Source organism: Anoplophora glabripennis, unplaced genomic scaffold, assembly GCF_000390285.2.
Source record: "Anoplophora glabripennis isolate ALB-LARVAE unplaced genomic scaffold, Agla_2.0 scaffold36, whole genome shotgun sequence".
NCBI classification, from domain to species: domain Eukaryota; kingdom Metazoa; phylum Arthropoda; class Insecta; order Coleoptera; family Cerambycidae; genus Anoplophora; species Anoplophora glabripennis.
In genome coordinates this window covers 483,370-504,936 of record NW_019416310.1, presented here as the reverse complement: position 1 = coordinate 504,936, position 21,567 = coordinate 483,370, and the positions used below count along the sequence as shown (strand labels likewise).

Genomic DNA, 21,567 nt, shown 5'->3' with positions numbered 1-21,567 from the left:
CAAATTTTACGACTTTAAATATTTATCTTTATCATCGTTAACTTATATTAAAATATTATTTAGATACATTTTTAGATGTTTGACTTTTAAGTGTTCATTTGCCCCCACATTAAGTGGTATTCGAAGTGGTTAAGATTCACCTTCACGTTGCTGTAGTATAATAATAGTACGCCACACCTTCTCCCACTCAAACCTTGGATTACAGAGTAACCTGTGGTTAAAACACGATAAAATGTATGACATTTCTAAGAAAGCTATAACGCCAGTGATATTAGTCAACTGAATTGTATGCAGTAGTAAGGCTACGAGGCTTATATCTCGGACACTATTCGTCTTGCGAATTATGACAAAAAAAATAGTTTTAAAATATTTTTTAAATCCTAGCTTCATCGCTAATATTTCTAAATATCTTAAAATCAAAATTTGTAAGGGACTGAACAAATATAAAAAGTTCGCCCACATTATTTGCAACTCGATTTGCAACAGATTTAAAATAAAGATGATTTTTGAACACCAAGGCAAATGCACCCCCTAGCAATAAAAGTTAGGAACTTGAATATTTTTAAGGAATTTTTTTGACCATATTTGGTGATAGATTTTTATCCCAAAATCACAACATAAATGGTTGAGATACAGTCGCTCCTGTATATGCATTATACAAACCATTGGTTCAGTTGTGTATTTTTTTTATTTATAGGTACTGTTATCTCTACTGTACAACCTAAGGCTAAGTAAGCTATCAATTTGTCTTTATAGCAGAATAAATGGAGCAATAAACAATTTGCGGACTTGGATGGCACTTCGTGGAAAGCCAGAGGTAAGGTTTTAAAGGTCAAATACAGTCCGTGGCGCCAGAGCACGAAGCTTGGTTTTTGCGAAACCGACGATAAATAAGCGACTGGCAAATTAATTAACACACACGTTTCAATTTCGCTAAGTACCTAAACGCATTCGTGTTTTTATCATTCACGTATGAAGTAACTTTCTAAAAATAAACACGCCTGTTATTCAATAAAATAGTATTAAAATGTTGTCAACATTTACATATTGCATGTCGCACACCTAGAACTTAGTAGATACACTAACGAAATCGATAGTTGTTCAACATTCTCAAAAGGTGAATACCACTCGATCTTTTCAGGCAAATACAGAAACTTATATAAAATAATTATTGCCAAGTAGTTTGTGTCAGTTTGTATATACAAGCTCAATAAAGTAGAAGTGCTGTAGAAACATAGGTTGCTATTTAAAAAATTTAAATGGCACACAACTTTCAAATGTTAACGCTACTATTATTCTATTTCATGTGGAAGTTTTTTTGGGTGCTGTTAATTACAATGTACTTATTCAAGAAGGCATTTTGATAAGCACTGTCTTTGAAAGTTGAATCTCATTTAAAAAATAGGTATACGAGTTTCATGAAGTTGTTAACTTATTTAACAACCTGTTATCATAAAAACTATTCCATATCTAGTATAATGGAAACAAGAAGCAGGTACGCACAATAAAAATCTACGTAGGTGGTAGATACACAGCCGGTTTTTAGATCAGGTTAAACCGTAACCAACAAAAGTTTTACAACTTACACAAAACCGAAAAAAGTACAACTAATAGGTTTTAAATAAAGTAAAATAATATAAAACTAAAAAACTAAGTACTTACATCCACGGAAAAACATTCTTGTGGGGTCCTGGTTGTAAACATATTTTCAATGTAAATACTTAATTATTTTTTAAGGAAACGCACAAAACACATCGATATGTTATTGTAAAAGAGGCGGAACACTTAACAAACAGCCACACAGTAAAAAAACACAACACACATAAACTTTTTAGTCAACATTTCAAATTAAAAAGTTTTATAGGTTAGAATAACTAAACAGAAAGCAACCTACCATGCAACATTCACCTATACACTGGTGATGTGATAACTTGATCAATATTTTCTTCTTCCATATCGGGTTTAAAACATACTTAATTAAATGCATATGTATGCAACCAGGAATACACATTAGTTCACACAGTTGCCGACCTTGTAAGAATTTTTCAAAATGTAAGTTAAAATATTTTGTTATGTAAATGTAGCGCAAAAAATAGAAGTGGTATTGAAACAAAAAATAACTATTTTTATAAATACATTTGCCACTTTAATTGGAATAATTAAAGTGTAATAAAATAAAAATGTTCAAATCTCGATTCTTTATTTTCCATAAATGTTTATTTACATTTTACATTCCATACTGGTTCAGATTTTCTGCCAAGGGATTTTTTAACAAATGGTACATTAAAATTTACATAAAAAAACAGTAATCACATATAATATTCTATGTACTCAAAAAATTTAAATTTAATATGTATATTTCAAATTACGTTAAAAACTCTCGAGATTTTATGTACAGAGTGATACATATAATCGAGTCTATACCAGCTTCTGCTTCTTGTGAATATTTATAACAAGTAAAATTTATTTTCTCTAAATTTTTGTCGGACATCTCATATATTTTATTTATATTAGTCAAATGGACAATAAATAGTATAAATAATTAAGAGGGGATACAGAAGTATGCAAAATGTATAGGATGGTCCAATTTAATGGTCTATAGGCCATTAATATAAATACAAAATAAATCAAATTGACATTTTTGGAACATAACTAGTATGGTTTTTTCAGATCCAATTTTCTACTCAAAATTTAATACGCAACAGAATACAATCCTATACTTCATGATTTTTATTAAGAATTAGAAATTAATTTTGCAGAAAAAAGCTAATTGTCCTTCGAATAGTGCAATTTCCCTTGTTTACTAATAGTATCATTAATTTAGAAAAAATAACAATAATAAAAAAATTGTCAACTAGAAAAATGATAGGCTTGCAATTTACAATTTCCAGAGTTTTAGTTTCTAAATGCTCGTCATTAAGATTTATTAAATAAGTAAAAAAAAATGATTCTTACTTATGTTAATGGCCACTGCACCTGTAAATTGAAATAATCTGTAGAGTGATCGATTTACACGGGGAAATTTCATTTTCTTCACAATAATTGAAGATAATTAAATTCTGATGGTGCTATATTTTCACTGGCTGTTATCTACTCAAATGTTTTTATAGCCAAACTTTAACAGTTAATAGAACATATCTCATTTGATGATAAGTTCATATAAATGTAGGTCATAGAATGTTGCGTTTTCGAGATACAGTTGAAATTATATAAAATCACAAATTTAAAAATGTTTTACACAATCGAGCCATTTTTGAGTTTTAATTTCTCAAATTTACAATGAGCCTATCCAAAATAATTCGAAAACTATTCGTTTCACAAAAGAAAATTCTACGAATTTTTCCACTTAATTTCTACCTATAATAAGTTGTTATTAGCCCAAATTTCATTAATCTACATTAAGCATCTTAAACGGTTTTTAAAACTGATCACTTTTATCTTGGTAGTCATCTAAAGACTGCCCAGGTATGATATAAACTTGACTCACTCTGTATATTCACACTGCCAGGTGGCGCTCTCATATTTCTTTTCACAAATATACGCCTTCAAGCAACTGGAAAGACCTTTAATACTAAATGCGAATAGAAAAATTCTTACGACTAGCTTTTTCCAGTAGTGTAAAAACAGTGATTTTGAAAGGAAAAAAATACTGAATTGGATGGCGTAAGTTTTTAATGCTACATTTTAACAACATCCGCTAAATATTACACTATTTTCAGGATTTAATTATGTTCAATCATAAAAATAACGCACTGCCCAAGATGTCAATCACCCTGTACAGACAATGCTATGCTGCACTTTTTTAAAAAAAATTTCAATACAATTTGTTTCCACAGAAAAAATTAAAGAAAACTAATGAACCCTATTAGAATTTGATCAACTTACTCACCTGATTTGGTCCTCCATGGATCGGAAAAATAATTAGAGGGCAAGGTCTACAAGTTGAATGAACAAGGTTTATAAATAAGTGGAAATAATTCTAGAACGGGTAAGTTTCAAGTAAAAATGTGTAATATTTTAAAAAAATCTTTATACAGCATAGACAAAGTTAACACAATTTAAACACATACCTGCAGGATATTCTACAAATAAATGCCAAATTTAAACACTTATTCAGCTCATCAGAAGCAACAACTTTTGTCTAATAATTTTTTGTAAAATAGGATATCGTGTAGATGGATATTAAACAAATACCTAAGTGTTGTATGCAAATATTGTACTATAGTAACATCTATTATTGTCAGTTCCTTGTCCATATTCATTATACAGGGCCTTCATAAATGATTACAAGCTATGTGACCAGTAATTTTGCTTGAAATGATACTTTTATTTCCTTCGTGTTGGAAATCATCTTTGGTAAAATTAAAAATTATTAAAAAGATAAGATCAAGATTACATTATTATAACACCATTATTTCACCTACTGTGATTGGTGTAATTTTACAAGACATTTTACTCATCCAATCGTCGATTGCATTATCTCGAGCATAGATGTGCTAGTTTGTCATTGGTCACTGTAAATGAGTTGTTAATACTTAGACCAATAAAGATGAAAAATCATTGAGAAATCGTGAAAATTACTGGGCGTGATTTTATTGTTGGAGTCTTGGGAATGATAATACAGGAGGCGTCTCATCAAATGGGTCATGAAAAAAGTATAGCGTACCCGTTTTTTATCAACAAATAGGTAAAAAATTCGTCATTTTTCGTTCTACGCGTTATTGTAAAAAACTATTAATCTTAGCAAAAATTGTTCAACAGACGATTTGATCTAAAGAAACTCACCTTTAAAATGAGTTAAAATGCTTTATAAACAAAAAATTTATTGCAAAATTAAAGGGAAAAAGTGGTTTTTCTTTGATTGTTTGTTAATAACTTTTTAAATAATTAATAAAATCCTACCAAACTTTCCCAGTGTGAGTTTTTATATCCTTAAGAGATGTGTAAAAGATGGGGTCGATCGGACTTTATACCCTGATAATTTTAATTGAATTTGCCCATAATTGATCAATCCAAAGTCCGTCAAAGTAAGGGTACATGGCAGTAGCCCTTTAGGGAGTGATGGTGGGGGGATCTTCCTCTCAACCAGGAAAAAAACTGACAATGTTAAATTTGTAATATCTCAGCTTCTATGTAACGTAGAACCTTCTTTTTTTTAATTTGGGGTAGTTCGACGAAAAAATTACTTCTGGATTATTTCTACCCTTGTAAAACCAAGACTTTCCAACAATAAAATCACGCCCAGTAATTAATAAATTTTAAAATATTACCTGGTGTAATTGACGACGTTAAGATTTAGAGAATTTTTAGTTAAACAGTACCAGCTGTGCAATGTTGGTTGCCAAAGCACGGCAGTAATGAGGCTTGTAATCATTTATGAATGTTCTGTATTTTTATTGATTCATCAAAATTAAACTATCATAGTGATGGCCAAATTACTGATCATTTAAAATTCAAGAACTTGCCCAGAGAATGTGAAAGATTCCTAACTTTTTTATAACATTGTTCACTATTTTCAATTTTCAAACATTCATATATATTTAATATAAAATGTTAACTTTTTACGTGTAAATCTTTGTTTTTAAATTCTGAGTTTGTTTCGATACTTTCGACCGGTTCCACTATTTGGGGATTTTCCCGAGTTATTCCGTTATCCTCCGATTCAGAGCCACGCTAAATTACTAGATAATTACATATAACAATTATTTTAATAACTATTACCCTTTACTGGTTACGATATGAATAATATCAACTAATAAATAATAATACGTATTATACCAACATACGTCGCCAAGCAATGCTCTGCATTGCACTGGCAAAGCCAAGTAAACCCGTGTACCATACAAACAAATTATTTACGTCCTAGTGGACCAATACAGGTTTGCTTTGATGACCAACGCGTCGACGTCAATTCTACATCAGGCGGACTAGTTTACCAATACCGGACTCGTCAAATTGCTATTCGAGTATAAATTACGAGACACATCATGGTCAAAGCATAAGAAGAAATTTCAGGAGAAGTGCATACGGTCCAGTGCTAAGATTTACAGGTACCAATTGACAATGTAACTATACAAAAGGTATTATTCTTCAAAATACCATCCTATATTTTCATAAAAAGGTTTAAAAAAGTATTAGACAAAAACGTGTGTTCATTTATTTTTGAGATGTATTGTTGCAAAAAAAATGTGCTTTGAAAGATGTCAAATTTTGTTTTTTTTTATTAGTCAATCAAAGGAATTTATCGAGTTCTGTAGAATTTATTGCCATTAAAAAACATCCCCAAACAACTGTACACAGTATTTCATTTCACTAGAATCCTTATTTATAGGGTTCACATTTCCAAATAAAAGTAAGCAAATAGGCTTTTGTTAAAATTAACGTTACACCACCAGTTATGGTCCCTGAAAGAAATAAAGAGACAACTCATTCACATTCATATTGAACGTTTATTAAGACATCAATGCACGGAATGAATACAAAGAAAACGATACATAGGGTCACGCATAATTAATAAATTCAAATAATATTAATTAACATTTAACTATCCAACCCAAAAAATTACTTTCAACTTGATAAGTAGACCTCCCGTTTCAATCAATCGGACTTGTCGCTAGAGTTCTGCCGCTTCATAGACTTGAGAGCTTTCTCTCTCAACTTCTTTTCGTCCTCGTTTATGACCTCCGTGTCGGTGTTGTCGGAATCCTCGCTCTCCTGCTTCTTCTTCTTGTGTTTCTTATGCTTCTTCGAGTGCTTCTTCTTCTTCTTATGTTTCTTGTCCTTCTTCCTCCTCTTGGTATCCACTTCTTCGTCAGAATCGCTGCCGGACTTAGCGACCTTCTTCCTATGCTTACGTTTTTTCGTGGTATCCTCGTCACTCTCCGAGGAACTGTCCCTCTTATGTTTCTTAGATTTCCTATCCGAATCGTCCGAACTGTCGTCCCTCTTTTTACTCCTCTTAGGCACGTCACTGTCACTCGAGTCTCCCTTCTTAGACTTCTTACCTTTGTCCGAACTAGCGGATCGACGTTTCTTTTTCGTCTTTTTCTCGTCTTCAGAGTCGGAACTCTGATGTCTCTTTTTGGATACTTTCTCCTCGCTGCTGTCCCTTCGTTTCTTTTCTTTCGACTTTTTCGGTTTGCTTTCGGGTTCAGCGCTGCTACCTTTGTCTTTCCTCCCCCTAGAAGACCGTTCGTCCTCACTGTCACTAGAACTAGAATCGCGCTTTTTCGTCTTCTTTTTCGTTTTCACTTTCCGCTTCTCCTTTACTAATTTGTCGTCTTCACTCTCCGAGTCACTCGAGTTTGATTCGGAATCACTCTTTGCTGGTTTCCTAACAACCTTTTTAACCTTACCTTCGGATTTTTCCTTGTGCGACTTTTTCCTGTCCTCCCTACTACTAACGGGCGCCTTGGCCTTAGGCGGGAACTCATTCGCCTTGATGAACGGCGATGGGGTTCTCGACAAACTCCTGGAGTACCTGGGAGGTCCGTGCGGCGGAATTGGGTGGGTATCCTCCGGGCTAATGCTCCTGGATCTGGACTTTTTCCGTTCCTTCTCCTTCTCCCTGATCTTGGCCTCGCCCGTCGAGCTCTCGGAGAGATTGCTCTTCCTCTTCATCCTTTCCATCTCCTCGCGTTCCCTCTTCTCGTGCCTGTGTATCTCCTCTTCGATCTTCCTCTTGGCTTCTTCCACCTTCTTGGGTGGGGGCTCCATGTTCCTCTCCTCCTTCTTCATAGGCGGTCCCCTAGCGCCTCTCGACTCTGCTTGGTGGTCCCTCCTGTCCTCACGTTTCTGCGGGCTGGGGCTCGGTTTCCTCGGTCTCTCCCTGGACTTCTCCCTGACGGGAGATCTCCTCCTGATGCTTCCTCTGTCCCTGGACCGTCTCCTCGACCTAGAACGCCTGTCCCTTTCCCTCGATATCCTTCTCATAGGCGAAGGTCTCCTGTACGGCCTGTTTCTGCTCCTGCTGCGCCTGAATCTCCTGCAATAAAAATTTCAGTAAAATAATTTTATCACGAATCGTCAAATGCATATGTAATTGGAAATAAAAACAAAAAAAAAAACACATATTTTGAGTAAATTATTAACAAAACACTAACCGGTTCCTGCTGGGGCTGCGGGACCTCCTCCTCGGACTTCTCCTGGCCCTGCTGCTCCCCCTTCTTCCCCTGTTTCTGCTGTTGCTCCGGCGGCTGTAGCTTCTTCTTCCACCTGCGCCTCTTCTTGGGCTAGGCCGTCTTGACACGCTCCTTCTTCTTCCTCTACTTACGCTCCTCTTGGTCCTCGAAGGACTACGTCTGGAAGCAAAAATCTATCTGTAATTTGAAGTAAAAGTTAGAAAATCACATCAATCGGAACAGCTCAAGTTTACACAATACCAAAGTATGAAATTCTTGATATACAGAGAGATCCAAGAAGGACTGAATGTGTGCCATTCTTTAGAAATATTTTATATCCCGTGCCCTTAGTGGTTCTGTTACAATTGGCAACAGTGGCGCTGATTCAGTACTGTCTATAGTCGTATTTGATTCACTTAAGATCTCAGTAAAATACAACTAATTGACTAATTAGCACTCAAAATAGCTGAGATCTGAGGTAAATAAAACACAGCGATTGTTCACAGTAACGGTCTCCAACTACTTCAGGATGAGTTTACACACAAGGAGCAGAAGTAGTTTAAAATTCAAATAATCTAATTTAAATTGTGCTTACGACCAATGCTTAAACTCATGCTGAATATTTTTTGAAAACTGAAAGTAATTGCTTTTCATAACTTTTATAAATTTTAATTTTATGCATGGAATCACCTTCAACTACCCTTGATCTCTCTGTATAAACTTTTATTCCAGATTGAAATAATAAAACAAAATTTGTAAATTACCATTTAAGAATTTTACTCAAGTATTTACTGATTAAAAGAAAAACGGGAAAAATTGTACAGGTTTCGGAGTACAAACTTGTTGCAAATCAAATGCACCATTTTGTAAATCAAATTCAACTTTTTTTATATCAAATTCACTTTGTGAGCTATACCCGCTCCAATGACCCTTATCACAACAAGCTATTGTTCAATTTGCCTCGTGATAATTGACGTTAATGATTTATATTTTATTCAATTGAATTCTAACCCCAACAGGATGAATTTAATTTACAAAATGTTAAATATAATTTATACTGTTTATTTGACTTGAAGTAACCTTAAAAATTAAACAATTTAAAATGTTGATATCACATACCTATGCTAAAAATTAAAAAAAAAATTGTTTAGTGAATATTTGTTCTAAAACTGAAAGATTTAAAATTCGTGTAGAAAGTATTATCATTAGCTACAATGTTTTCATGACAAGGCACTAGTTATTCCAAATTTTTTTGTAAAAAAAGAAATATCAAAAACAATAGTCGCTTTTAAACGTATTATGTAAAGGAAAATACTTGTAAAATAAAGGCAACCATATAACTTTTTTTTGTTTGTTTCATTGGAACTCTTTAAAATAATATTAAAAAGGGGGGCAGGTCGTAGACAGCAACAGAACATTCGTAAATGTTTGGACACAAAAAACACTGGGACAAACGTTCTGTTAAACAGAGCAACAGGAAAGTGATTTTACATTTTCTTTTTTACCTAAAAATTTGATATTTCCAGATTTTCCAGGCAGATTTGGAAATTTTTCTAGGTTGCAAAAATGTAATCTCTACAGGGTGTTAGAAGTTTGATTGCCTTAATTTTAACAGACGTAGAATACATTAAAATAAACAAAAAAAACCTATATAACATGGGTCCTAAACCATTTCCGACAAAAAAAAATTATCAAAATCTCCAACTTGATGTACAAAAGTTCGATTAATTAAGCAATATTGACATAACTCCGTACATACACCATAAAATACAATGTTTATCACTTTTTTGAACTTGAAAATAATTAGCGTATTAATTCTAAAATTCGATAAAATTCATATCCAACAATGTGACGTCGCGGCAGTTAACACGAGGTACTAAGCTGCCCAGCAACCAGCAATATGCAATTCAGTTGGTATCTGGAAATTGACTGTGTTGGAGTGTTTTTTGCGTAAAACTATTTCCTTCTTTCGAGATGTTTCTCCTTGCTTTTTTAAAATGTTTACCGTACGTGAGTATCACGATATCTTATTAATTTATGGAATTATTGAAACTTACTAAATGTTTCACAATAATACTCGTTTACATTTTTTGTTATTCCGTAGGACAAGTTTGCCGCGTGCACATGTGGTGTGCATCAGCTGTGTAGCATTAGGTTAAGCGCTGTTGCCACGTTGAGAGGAAACTCCCCAATATTAATAGTCACTGTATTTTGAAAACTGTTAATCATACACCCCTGTAATATACAACTTTTTTGTTGAAGTAATGGCAGTCAAACTTCTTACACCCTGTATATCATTTTCATTTTTCATAAACTTTTTTTTTGTCACTATTTTCCAAGTAAATATATAACAAAGCATAATACTTCGAAAATTATAAGCCGACTACCATAAAGTTTGTACTAAATGGGAAATATTTTTGAGTGTAGAATTAAAAAAAAAATCCCATGAAAGTTAGAGAAACCAGATCTATGAATTCTAGATAATTCTAGATTTTCCAGATTGGTATACACCCTGACCTCCATTAAAAAAATAATGATAAAATTCTCCTGCTTTGTCAGGAGACAAACTGTTACAATAATACAGAAAATAATAAGGAATAAAAAATCCCACCTTCTAGATGTACTCCTCTTTCTACTAGCAGACCTCTTCCTGGAGCTGCTCCTGCGCTTAGCCCTCGGGCTACCGGCGTCCTCCTTCCTCTTCCTCGGGGACTTGGAACGAGACCGCTTCCTCTTCTTGTCGCCGTCTCCCTCGCTGTCCGAGCTATCCTTGTTGGACCTGTAGTGTCTCTTCTTCTGCACGCTGTCCTCCTTCTTGCGTATCTCGAAGTTCTCCTTTGATCCGACGGAGCTGGAACGGGACCTCCTCTTGACCTTGCCGTCCTTGGAGAGAGACCTCGACCTGCGGCCTTTCAGCGATGGACTCGACGACCTCGACTTCGAACGAGACTTTGACCTGGACTTGGTCCTAGGGCGGCTGTGGGACTTGGACCTGCTTCTCGATCTGGAATGGGAGCGGGAGGGCTTGCTGTTCTCCGCCAGGGACATCAGCTTCGCTTGGAGCTTCGAAACCGGAAGGGCTGGGGTGGAGATTCTATAAGAAACGTTATCACTACTGTATATATATTTCTGTTTCCTTATTCTGTAAGCGAATTAATGTCTATTAAAGTACGAATAATTTAAGTAAAATACTTGATATTTCACATCAATATTTTTAATGACATATTGAATATCGATCTCTGCATTCTAGCTATAAAGTGTGTTAATTAAGTACATTAACAAATTTTAAGGGTTATTTTAAACTAAAAAGATTATATAAACTTAGGTCCACAAATCAATATAGTATGCGAGATACAGGGGACTGATATTAAACAAAACACTCTTTTAAAAAAATGATTGATGCAAAATGATGAAACTTAGGCTAAGGATTTATCTAATTAAAGGTAAAAATCCACAGAATAAGGAAATAAATATGTGTACCAGTGACGGAGATATTAAAGAAGTTACTTTCACTAAAAACACCAGAGTTAACATCCTTTATATGAAAAGATACAATTTTGTTTAAATATTTTGAGATATTGTTTTTAGTGGTGTGTCGTTCATGAACGATCCGATCATAATGACCGAATCTTCTAAAAGAACTGGGATTGATCCATTCACGTTGTGTGACCCTAAAGCTCATCGTTCATTTGCGCACAAACTCAGTACCTGCAGATCTGAATTGGAGAGCTGGTGCTGATACAGAATGAAAGCCACGAAAGACCGACTATGATCAAGTGCCAATGGGTATCAGTACTCTGAAAGTCAGTATTGTATGTTTGCGATCTGAAATCTGAATACTGGACACTGTAGAGGGATATGCATAATTTAAAAATCATTATTTATGCAATCAAATGATGGTGCTGAATAGAATGAAGGAGACAAAATTCCAATTTTTTACTGATAAGATTAACATGATAATATTGTAAAAGTAGGTACCAATAAAATTTCTTTGAATATAGTTTTAATAAAAACGCTGTCATATCATTTTGGAACAAACGTTGCATTTTGCCGTATCACCAACACCGTGTTCAGTAAAAAAATTCCATACTCCTTTTTTTTTGCTTTCAGATATTTTTTAAATTTTAACCAACAGGGGAATATAATACAACTAGCGAACTTGCCTCAAAGACTGCTGTTATAAAACTAAACCAAATAAAAATTGTTTTAAATTTGAGATGTAGTATAGGCGCTTTTAAGTGCTCCTCACAATATCTGTATTATTTTTTACATAAGCATTGAGCAATAAATTTCTGATGTGATTTACTTTTGTAAAAAGTGTCTGGTAATAAATAAAGCATTTGTTTCTTTAAAAAAAATACAAATATAAAAAATATATTACTATAAATCTATCAAATGTCGATAGTGCAAGGGCAGGTGCAGGAAGATATTAAGCACCGCAAGCTGTGACAAAAAAAGGCACGGACCGACGAAATAGAACACCAAATGATACAGATTAAATTTGATACTATTTTATTCATTTCAACGGGTCTTCATGAACGAATCATTTTAATAATTGAGTTGGATAACCCGGGTCTTGGAAATAAAAGGATCTTCCCGTCACTAACTGTTTTGTAATTTATAAAGCGGAATTAAATGGAACCTAAATAGGTATTGCTTTTATTAAAACAGAAGGGAAAGCCTATTTTGGTCAGTTTTATATTTTTAGCAAAATAAAATTTGTTTAAAAAAAATATTCTTTATAATGAAACATGTTTTCTTCTCTCAATAAAATGTGTCAATGTGAATTATTATAACAATATACAGGGTGATAACATTTGTGTTATAGTGAAGTATCTGTTATGGTGAAGCAAGACAACATTTGTGTTAATTCATAGAAACCGGGCACAACGGGCCCAAATGTGTTTACATGTCGGTGGACAATATTTTGAACAGTTGTAACATCAGATATTTCAAATTAATTTCTTAATCAAACCACAAAATAATTTTATTTATTAATAATAACAATAGCGGCAAAAGCAGTTGAATTTGCTGAAATAAAATAGGTATTATAAAATTTTATTTTTTATTTTCTTAGAAAAAAAATTCTTTAGATTTTTTTGTCTGTTCATTCTTTATTACACTCTGCCACTACAACTGCATGCTTTGTCTTGCCAAAGGTCAAGTTTTACAATGGACCAGTTTCCAGTGCCGTGCAGAAGTGTATTTTTAAATCATTTGCGAACAGCCCTTTTTGATTTTTTTTTTACAAAATTGTATTTGTGTCACTTGTACATTCAAAATTTTTTTTCGTATAAGTTCTGAATCACCCTGTATATTAAGTATCGATACTCTACGATCTGACTATTCCATGAAATTAAAATACATACATATGTCTATATTTATTTGACATGTAATATGTATCCTGTACTAAAGGACATGCCTCAATTTAATAATTATATACATTTTTCATGTGGGTGAAAACTTAAACTTTCTATAACTGACAAATGTACACTTGCAATAAAGAAATTTATGTCACATCAGTCTAATCGACAGCAATGCAATATTTAAAATCTAGAACATAAAGGTATCATTATTTAAATATCAATATTTAGTAAACAAAAAATTTTATTTCTGAAACAAAAATGTCGCATTTTAGATGATATATTTTAGATCCATGAATACGTCACAGATTCAATTACTTCACATCCGCTATAATTGGAGAGAATGAAACAGCAGTCATGAAGTAAAAGTAGACATGAAATAATCGAGTCCATGGAGTATTTGCAGATATAAAACAGTATAACATCTAAAAAGCGATACTAAAGGCAGTTAGAAAAATCGGTCCTAAATCAAAGATATTACCGAAACAATGCCAAATTATTAAGATTAATGGAAAAATTTAATTTCACCTCAACAAAACTATTTAAAAAAAAACAAAAAATAAAATACATGTTATTTTACACAAACCTTCTAAAAAAAATTAAGAAAATACAAACGACCCAATTGTTCATAAGTAAAATATTTTAGATCTTGGCAACAATGTATTTAGTGGTTTTCAAATAATGTACTTACATTTCTGCCATTATAACAGCACTATTACAGGCAAAACAAGAACTGTATAATGATAGCACCTATCTAATTTTTGATAAAAATAAAAAAATGAACAAATTATTGTGTCAGTATGTTTTACTTGAGCTCTGATAGTATGCACTAGTTCTTATCTTCCAGTGTGCAATGTTTCTATCAGACGGAATGAATATGAAATTATTATAAGTTATATATAAAAAATTTTAGATCAAAACACCACTAATTATGGAGTTGATTATATTTTCAAATTTGGCAAAATCAAAAAAAAATTATATCATTTTAAAGTAACTCATATATTTGGTATTGATTAATAATTCGGTAAAGTATCATCGCTGGTGAGAAAATGCTATCAATGATAATACACTCAAAACACAAAAATGTGGTTACCTTTTGGACATACTGATCTTACATTGTCCTTAAAAGTTCATTACTTCAATTGCATTTAATCTCAAAATGAATGTGTCTTTTCCAAATGAAAATGTGAGAATGAGTGAGTGATTTATAAATATACATGACCTAGAAAAGATTTATTTTTGTATCTTCCATATAATCAATTACATACTACATATAAAACATTTTATATTTTGAAAATTTGGGTAGACATGTTGCATCTGCCCATTATCATCACCTTGTCAGTCTCACCGCTGACTACGAACAAATAAAAATTGAGGTTTATTTGCTTCCTTGACCTAATCACGTATTTTTCCAATATTTGACATTTCGATTATCTATTCTACTTCCCTTGTAAGTAAAAATTAGAACAATAAATAAGTTCAAGGCTTATTATAATTAGCACTAGCTTTAAATTTTTAATCTTGTTTTTTGGTATGAATATGATGAGTCGGTCAATTTTTTAAATAAAAATATGTTCCCTATATTCAACATGCTATCACCAAAGTTTTTTAAATTCTATTAATAAATTAAAATTCAGCTTATTCATATTTTAACACTAACATTTAAGAAGTATAGCATATCCTCACATATTTATAAATTCAATGCCATCAAAATAATGTACTGGAAATAAAAATATTTTCACTGGAAATTATAAAGTAATCGCAAAATTTTCGTCACAATTTTACTAATTAAAAATATGTTTGTTGTAGCTTCTTACTTCTTAAATCTTAGTATTTGTTTTTGTTTTTATATGTTGCATTTTATTTATTTTTACACTAGTTTTTCAATTGTTATTTTTAATAATTACCATTTTACTTTATTATTTTTAATATCTTTTTGTATCTGCATTAGGGTGGCCCAAAAAAACGAATTTTTTTTTTTCGTGTCTTGTGAAAATATGTTAGTTTATCATGTTTTAAGAACCCCCTCTAAAAATCAGCCCAAAAAAATTTTTTTAGAGGTCGCTCAAGATTTTAAAAAATTTCCAAAATTGTCACAAATTGAATTTCTTTTTTTTAATTTATTTTCTCGTTATTTTATCATTTTCCAGGATGAAAAAAATTTCCATTCTGAAAATTTCATATCGATATTTTAATTTCTAAAGGTCACTCATAATTATTTTAACTTTAAAAGTAGTGTAGCTAAAATGTTTTCGAGCGACCTCTGAAAATAAATATCCACAAACCAATAATTTTGTTTATTGAATTTGATGAACAAAAGAATAGAAATAAATCACAAGACACTTAAAAAATTTCTCGAAGTAAAATTGACTACCGCACTGTGAATATCAAATGTTTATAATTTTTTAATTTTTTAAAATTCAAGTGCCTCGTGATTTATTTCTATTTTTTTGTTCATCAAATTCAATAAAAAAAAAAAAAAATTATTAGTTCGTTGATATTTATTTTTAGAGGTCGCTCGAAAAGATTTTAGGTACGCTACTTTTTGAAAGTTAAAATAATTATGAGTGACCTTTAGAAATTAAAATATCAATTTGAAATTTTCAGAATCGACATTTTTTTCAACTTAGAAAATGATAAAATAACGAGAAAAAAATTAAAATAAAAAAATTTCTATTTTTGACGATTTTGGAAATTTTTAAAAATCTTGAGCGACCTCTAAAAAAATTTTTTTTTGAGCTGATTTTTTGAGAGGGCTCTTAAAACATGATAAACTAACATATTTTCACAAGACACAAAAAAATATATACTTTTTTTTGGGCCACCTTAATGTGCATGTATCCCATACTTGCTAAATTTCTTTTTTGTTGATGTATTGTTATATTTATTGTGTTTTTCAAGTTGTAAAATATATTGATACTGCGTAATTAAAATTCTTTTAAAATCTTTTAAAATAAATTTAATTGTTTTCTTTTTCAGGTTTTGATTTTAATAACTGTATTTATTTTTAACTAAAAGCGTTTATCATTTCCTTCTATATTTAAAGAAGAAATGTAATTTTTCAGAAATCTGCAATGTAGACGCGGATGAAGATCTTTTCTTTTTCTTAATTAACATCTGATAATATACCTAAATGTGAATGCAAATATCAAAGTATGTAGTTACCTATTCAAAATATCCATTAAATTGATACCACTATCATATAACACAAAAGAAAATATCAAGGAATAAAAATTTTAATAATCAAACGTTATTTGAATAAACACACATTTCACTGATAATTGAATTTTGATAAATTGTACGCAAGGCAAGAATTGACAGTTTAATGATAGATTATCACACATGCATAGTAAGTATGGTAAAGAAGAATAGATGCGGATCTCAAAAACTATGCGAATGCTCTGGAAGTACAAATGCAGAAGCGCGTAATATTTCTGATTTAAAGGACGTGACTATTTAAAAAAACAACAGAATACCAAAATATCAAAATTATATATATCGGCACAGCAAATGGATTAAAATTAACTAAAAATATTTATTCTCACTTACGTATTATGCCTAACGTTCCCACTATCATTTTCCAGCCTCTCGGAACTCTCTCTTCCATTCTTCTCCTCAGGGCTGATGTTGCCGTTGTTCCTAATTTCCTCACCTTTACCTGCAGACCTTGACCTAGACCTGCTCCTCGACTCCCTCTCCGGACTCCCCGATTTCCTATCAGGGCTCTTCGACTTCTTGTCTCTGCTCCTGGACTTCCGGTCCCTACTCTTGGACTTCCTGTCCCTGCTCCTAGATTTCCTATCCCTGCTCCTGGACCTCTTGTCTCTGCTCCTCGACTTCCTGTCCCTACTTCTTGACTTACGGTCCCTGCTCCTGGATTTCCTGTCCCGACTCCTCGATTTCTTGTCCCGGTCCTTGTTCTTGTCGTTGTTCCGGCTCGATCGCTCCCGTGATCGCTTCCGTTGCCTCGACCTGGACCTGGACCGTCTAGATCTTGACCGATCGCGATCCCGATACTTCCTTTCCTTATCCGATTTGTCCCGTTCCCGCTCCTTTTCTCTGTCGCGTTCACGTTCTCTCTCCCTGATCTCCCGCTCCTTATCTTCTTTTTCCTGAATTAAAAAAGAATATGTAGAATTACATTACATAAAACAAACGATATTACTTTTTTCTTTGCCAGTTCTTCTCTCTTTAAGTCTATCAAAGAATCAGGAATTCCGGTGGGATTTTCTTGAGCCGATATAAGAAGGGCCCACAATTCAGCCATGAACTCTCTAGCATTTTTTCCATTCAAGAACCCAGTAAGGTTGATTTGTATTTTCTTGGGGTCTGGATACTAAAGACAGAAATAAATTAAACAACACAATATTCCTCCTAAAAGAATCTAAGAGACGACCTACTTGTTATGATAAACAAATATATTTTAAAAATAGAATAGAATAAAACTGACGGTGGAGAAAGCAGCAGAACCAAGAATGAACTATATTTTAACTAACCTTCTCTTCTAACTGATTATATACAAAATCTACAACAACGTCATCATCAATTTTAAGCATCTCAGTGAGCTTATCCTGTATCCACGGCTTAATAACATCCAATTTAATTTTGGACATATCCACCTACGAGGTAAGGCAATATATTATTACGTAAATAATTCAAAGTAGATACCTCACCCGTTGACTTAAACAATCGCTGAACCTCATCTGCTTGAGAAGTTTCTTCTCCTTATCGCTGAAACGGTTGTCCTGCTCGGTAGTCGTTCCCTTCATAAAAAAATCCATTCATTTAAGGTATAAAATGTCTTATTATTAAAAAGCTATGTGTGCCACCAAGGAAATCTATTTTTATCAATATCAATGTTACTATTTTGGAGTATAATTTTACTTACCGTATACATGATCATGCAGTTAAAATGATCCGTTTAATGTTGAACACAAATTAAAGAAATTAAAAAGATAAAATTAATAAAATTATTAGTTTATACCGGTAAACTATGCCACTAATTTACATACTTAGACTACACTTTTAGTCTATTTACAGAGTTTTGACCAATAAACTACTTGTATGAAATGCATATTATTTATATGTATAGCCATTTGTCAGATTTTATTATAAAAAAATTAAATATTCCACTATCACAAACTCTTCCTAAATGTACAAAATGGCGTAATGTTGGCGACTGGCGTCAAAAAATCCACAACGCACATCACGGAAATTTTCGATTAGCGAATGCGGGAAATTTGAAATTGGTGTACTTTATTTATAATGGAGTGCGTTCCACATTCCTTGGTTTGGTAATATACTCGTATCCTGTTAGCACCTATAATGAGAAAATTATAAAAGAAAAAAGTATGGTGTATTACCGTCGAAATTTAAACCTACTACATATATAAAATTATTTCTGTAAAAAACTACAATATAAAGGATAAAAAACGGACAAAAACAATTAACAATATTTTATTCAGGAATTTTCAAATTTTAAAATGGTCCCTGTTTGCCCTTGACAAAGTACTAGTCATTCTATACATAGGTTCAAAACATACAATGACTGATAATGTACCGAACATAATCCCACTGGAGTAGTAACAAAATATGTACAGTAAAAAAAATAAGTCATATATTGTTTTAAACTCGCTTACCTTCGACTTATACAGAACATTGACCCACATAAAACATTAGCCACCTTACAATTAATATTAATGTGATACCTACAGAGTGATCTGTCCTATTCTGCGATTTATTTTTCAACGCAAAAATAAAACTAGTAAAGCAATTATTTCTAAACATATTTAGGAATATTTTATAATGTTTTCCTTTTATACCGTTTATTTATTTATTTATATTTAGTATTACAGTGTTCTAACAGATTTATAACCCAACTACAAAACAGGAGTTAAAAAATGTATGTATGTAACCTACATAAGAAATGTTAAAAATTCTATAGAAATGAATCAGTAAAAAGGGATAACTATACAAGGTGTCGCGGAATTGAGTAAAATAAATTTAGAGACGATAAAATATTAAAAAATAAAACGATTATATCCTATGGACCATGAGCCACAGGCTTATCGTCTTTTATTTTTTAAATACAGGAAGTCAAAGATAATTTTTAAAATTAAAATTTAGCCCTCCCATATATTTGGCAAAAATCAATTTATTTTATTGAAATTTGGTACAAGAGGGTGGTTCCGTCAGTATTGTAGTAGGTATGTCTTGTATTACATTTAAAATTTCATTGCACATAAAAAAGGTATTTTGTAAAAATTGGTCAAGTTTGTTTGTTTTCACCTCAAGCAGCACCTTTGAAGTATTTCCCATTCGATGGTGAACACTCTGTATTTTAAGGACAGAAGCTGCGATTGACTCGGGAAAGTCAATTGAGTTGAGTATTTACAAGTAGTAACTATTGCTGCTTAGCAAATTAAAAATGTACTGAAATAAAGTCTTGAAGAAAGTACAGTTACTTTATCATTATCATACGTTTTCTGTATCACCAGACCGATTTCGAACTTGTTTGTCCTCTGCTATGGTGAAACGATCGACGAATGAACTGATTAATCATAAATACATATAGCTATAAATGATTATGGAGTACTACTCTAATAAATACTAAATCTAAATGATCTCTGAAGAAGTGCGATGCAGAATGATGAAACTTAAGCTAATAATTTTAGTTGAAGGTAAAATTTCACTGAATTCGATAAAAAATCCACGTACTAGCAGCGGAGATACCCTTTTTTAAATACAATGCAATGTTGAAAACTCTAAGAACATAATTAGTGCATTTTTTTTCTCGACCATACCCCTTGGTACCTCTAACAAAGTTACTGATTTTTTTCGGATTCGTCGATCATGATTGGTTTGTGCTTAAAATTGTATTGCTTGTAAAAAAATCCTTTGAAAGTAGTTCTGAGGTTATTTCATATTTTTGTAGAGTTTTTGATTATGTTTTAATAAGATAAATTAGATTAGTCCAAGTTTCATCATTTTTTATCAAATGTCTTCAGATATATTTGAGATAGGGATATTTTTATTAATTGACATAACCCGAAAACTATATTGTTCTAAAACTATTGGTTTGCGCACATATTTATATAATTTTTTGGACTAAAAATTATTGAAAGAATCGCCCTTTATCGTATCAACATATTTAATAAACACCCTGTATATCAAATTTTTATATATTATTATAAAAAATTAGAATAAACACAATGTAAAAACAATTGAAAATAAAATTTTACAAAATTTAAAAAAGATCTTTCTCTACCTATTCAATACTTCCAACTTTTTGAAGGCTGATTGTTGGTTTGTTCTATCACCATTTCTCGTCTCAAATTATTACCTACTTTAATGTCATAAGTATCAGAATTATTTTTATCCATCTCCATTAAAAAATTTAATGAACGCAATTTAATGAAATAGGTTAAATAATTTTAGAATAACTCATGTCATTAAAATTTCAATTTAGACAAAAATGGACATGGAACAATACAGGGTGTCCGAGCAGGTCAAACGAGTGCTAGTACTTCATATAAACTTTTTACCTAGGTGCCATTGTTGAGGAGTTATTGTCACTCAAAACACATAGTTGTAATATGTGCTCAAAGTAAGAAGTTGAAAAATGAATATTGCCCATGTCTAAAGGTGTTACTTTGATTGACTTTGATTTGGGGGATCAAAGCAACTCATTCAAGTGTATCTTTGTACATTTAAAATTGAATCAAATATTTTTTATTATACAAGGACGGTCGAAATTATGTTCTAAAATTTACGCAACTTTGACAGAGCTGTCAAATTTGACATTTCGCCCTCGCAGGTAGATAGCCCTGTTACTTTTCTACAAAAAAGGTATACGTCATGGCTTATGAAAAAATGAACGGTTGTCAAGATAATGAAATGTTTGTATTTTGTGTATAGCCACAGAAAAAAGTTAAGAATGAAACATATGGATTAAAAGAGGTTACTTCAGTAAATGCTCGATATGTCCTCCATCTAGTTCAGTGCACTTCCTTATTCTTTTAAGATTATTTTGTTGCACTCTAAATAGCATTTGTGGATTCTGTTTAATTTCAGTACAATGATGT

General features: G+C 32.0%; 1 protein-coding gene across 2 annotated transcripts; it reads right to left on the bottom strand.

Moving 5' to 3' along the window:
- Positions 1-6,429: 6,429 nt before the first annotated feature.
- Positions 6,430-18,672, bottom strand: LOC108915995 (serine/arginine repetitive matrix protein 1). Of its 2 annotated transcripts, none has more exons than XM_018722180.1 (8): positions 18,372-18,672; positions 18,157-18,246; positions 17,980-18,102; positions 17,649-17,819; positions 17,033-17,595; positions 10,732-11,214; positions 8,103-8,300; positions 6,430-7,984 (listed from the first exon to the last, which is right to left on the bottom strand). In XM_018722180.1, exons 1-8 carry the CDS (start codon positions 18,384-18,386, stop codon positions 6,598-6,600), a joined length of 3,030 nt encoding a protein of 1,009 aa, XP_018577696.1. In that variant the 5' UTR covers positions 18,387-18,672; the 3' UTR covers positions 6,430-6,597. The 2 variants fall into 2 exon arrangements, with proteins under 2 accessions (XP_018577696.1, XP_018577703.1); XM_018722187.1 differs by having other exon boundaries at positions 18,157-18,228.
- Positions 18,673-21,567: the final 2,895 nt, after the last annotated feature.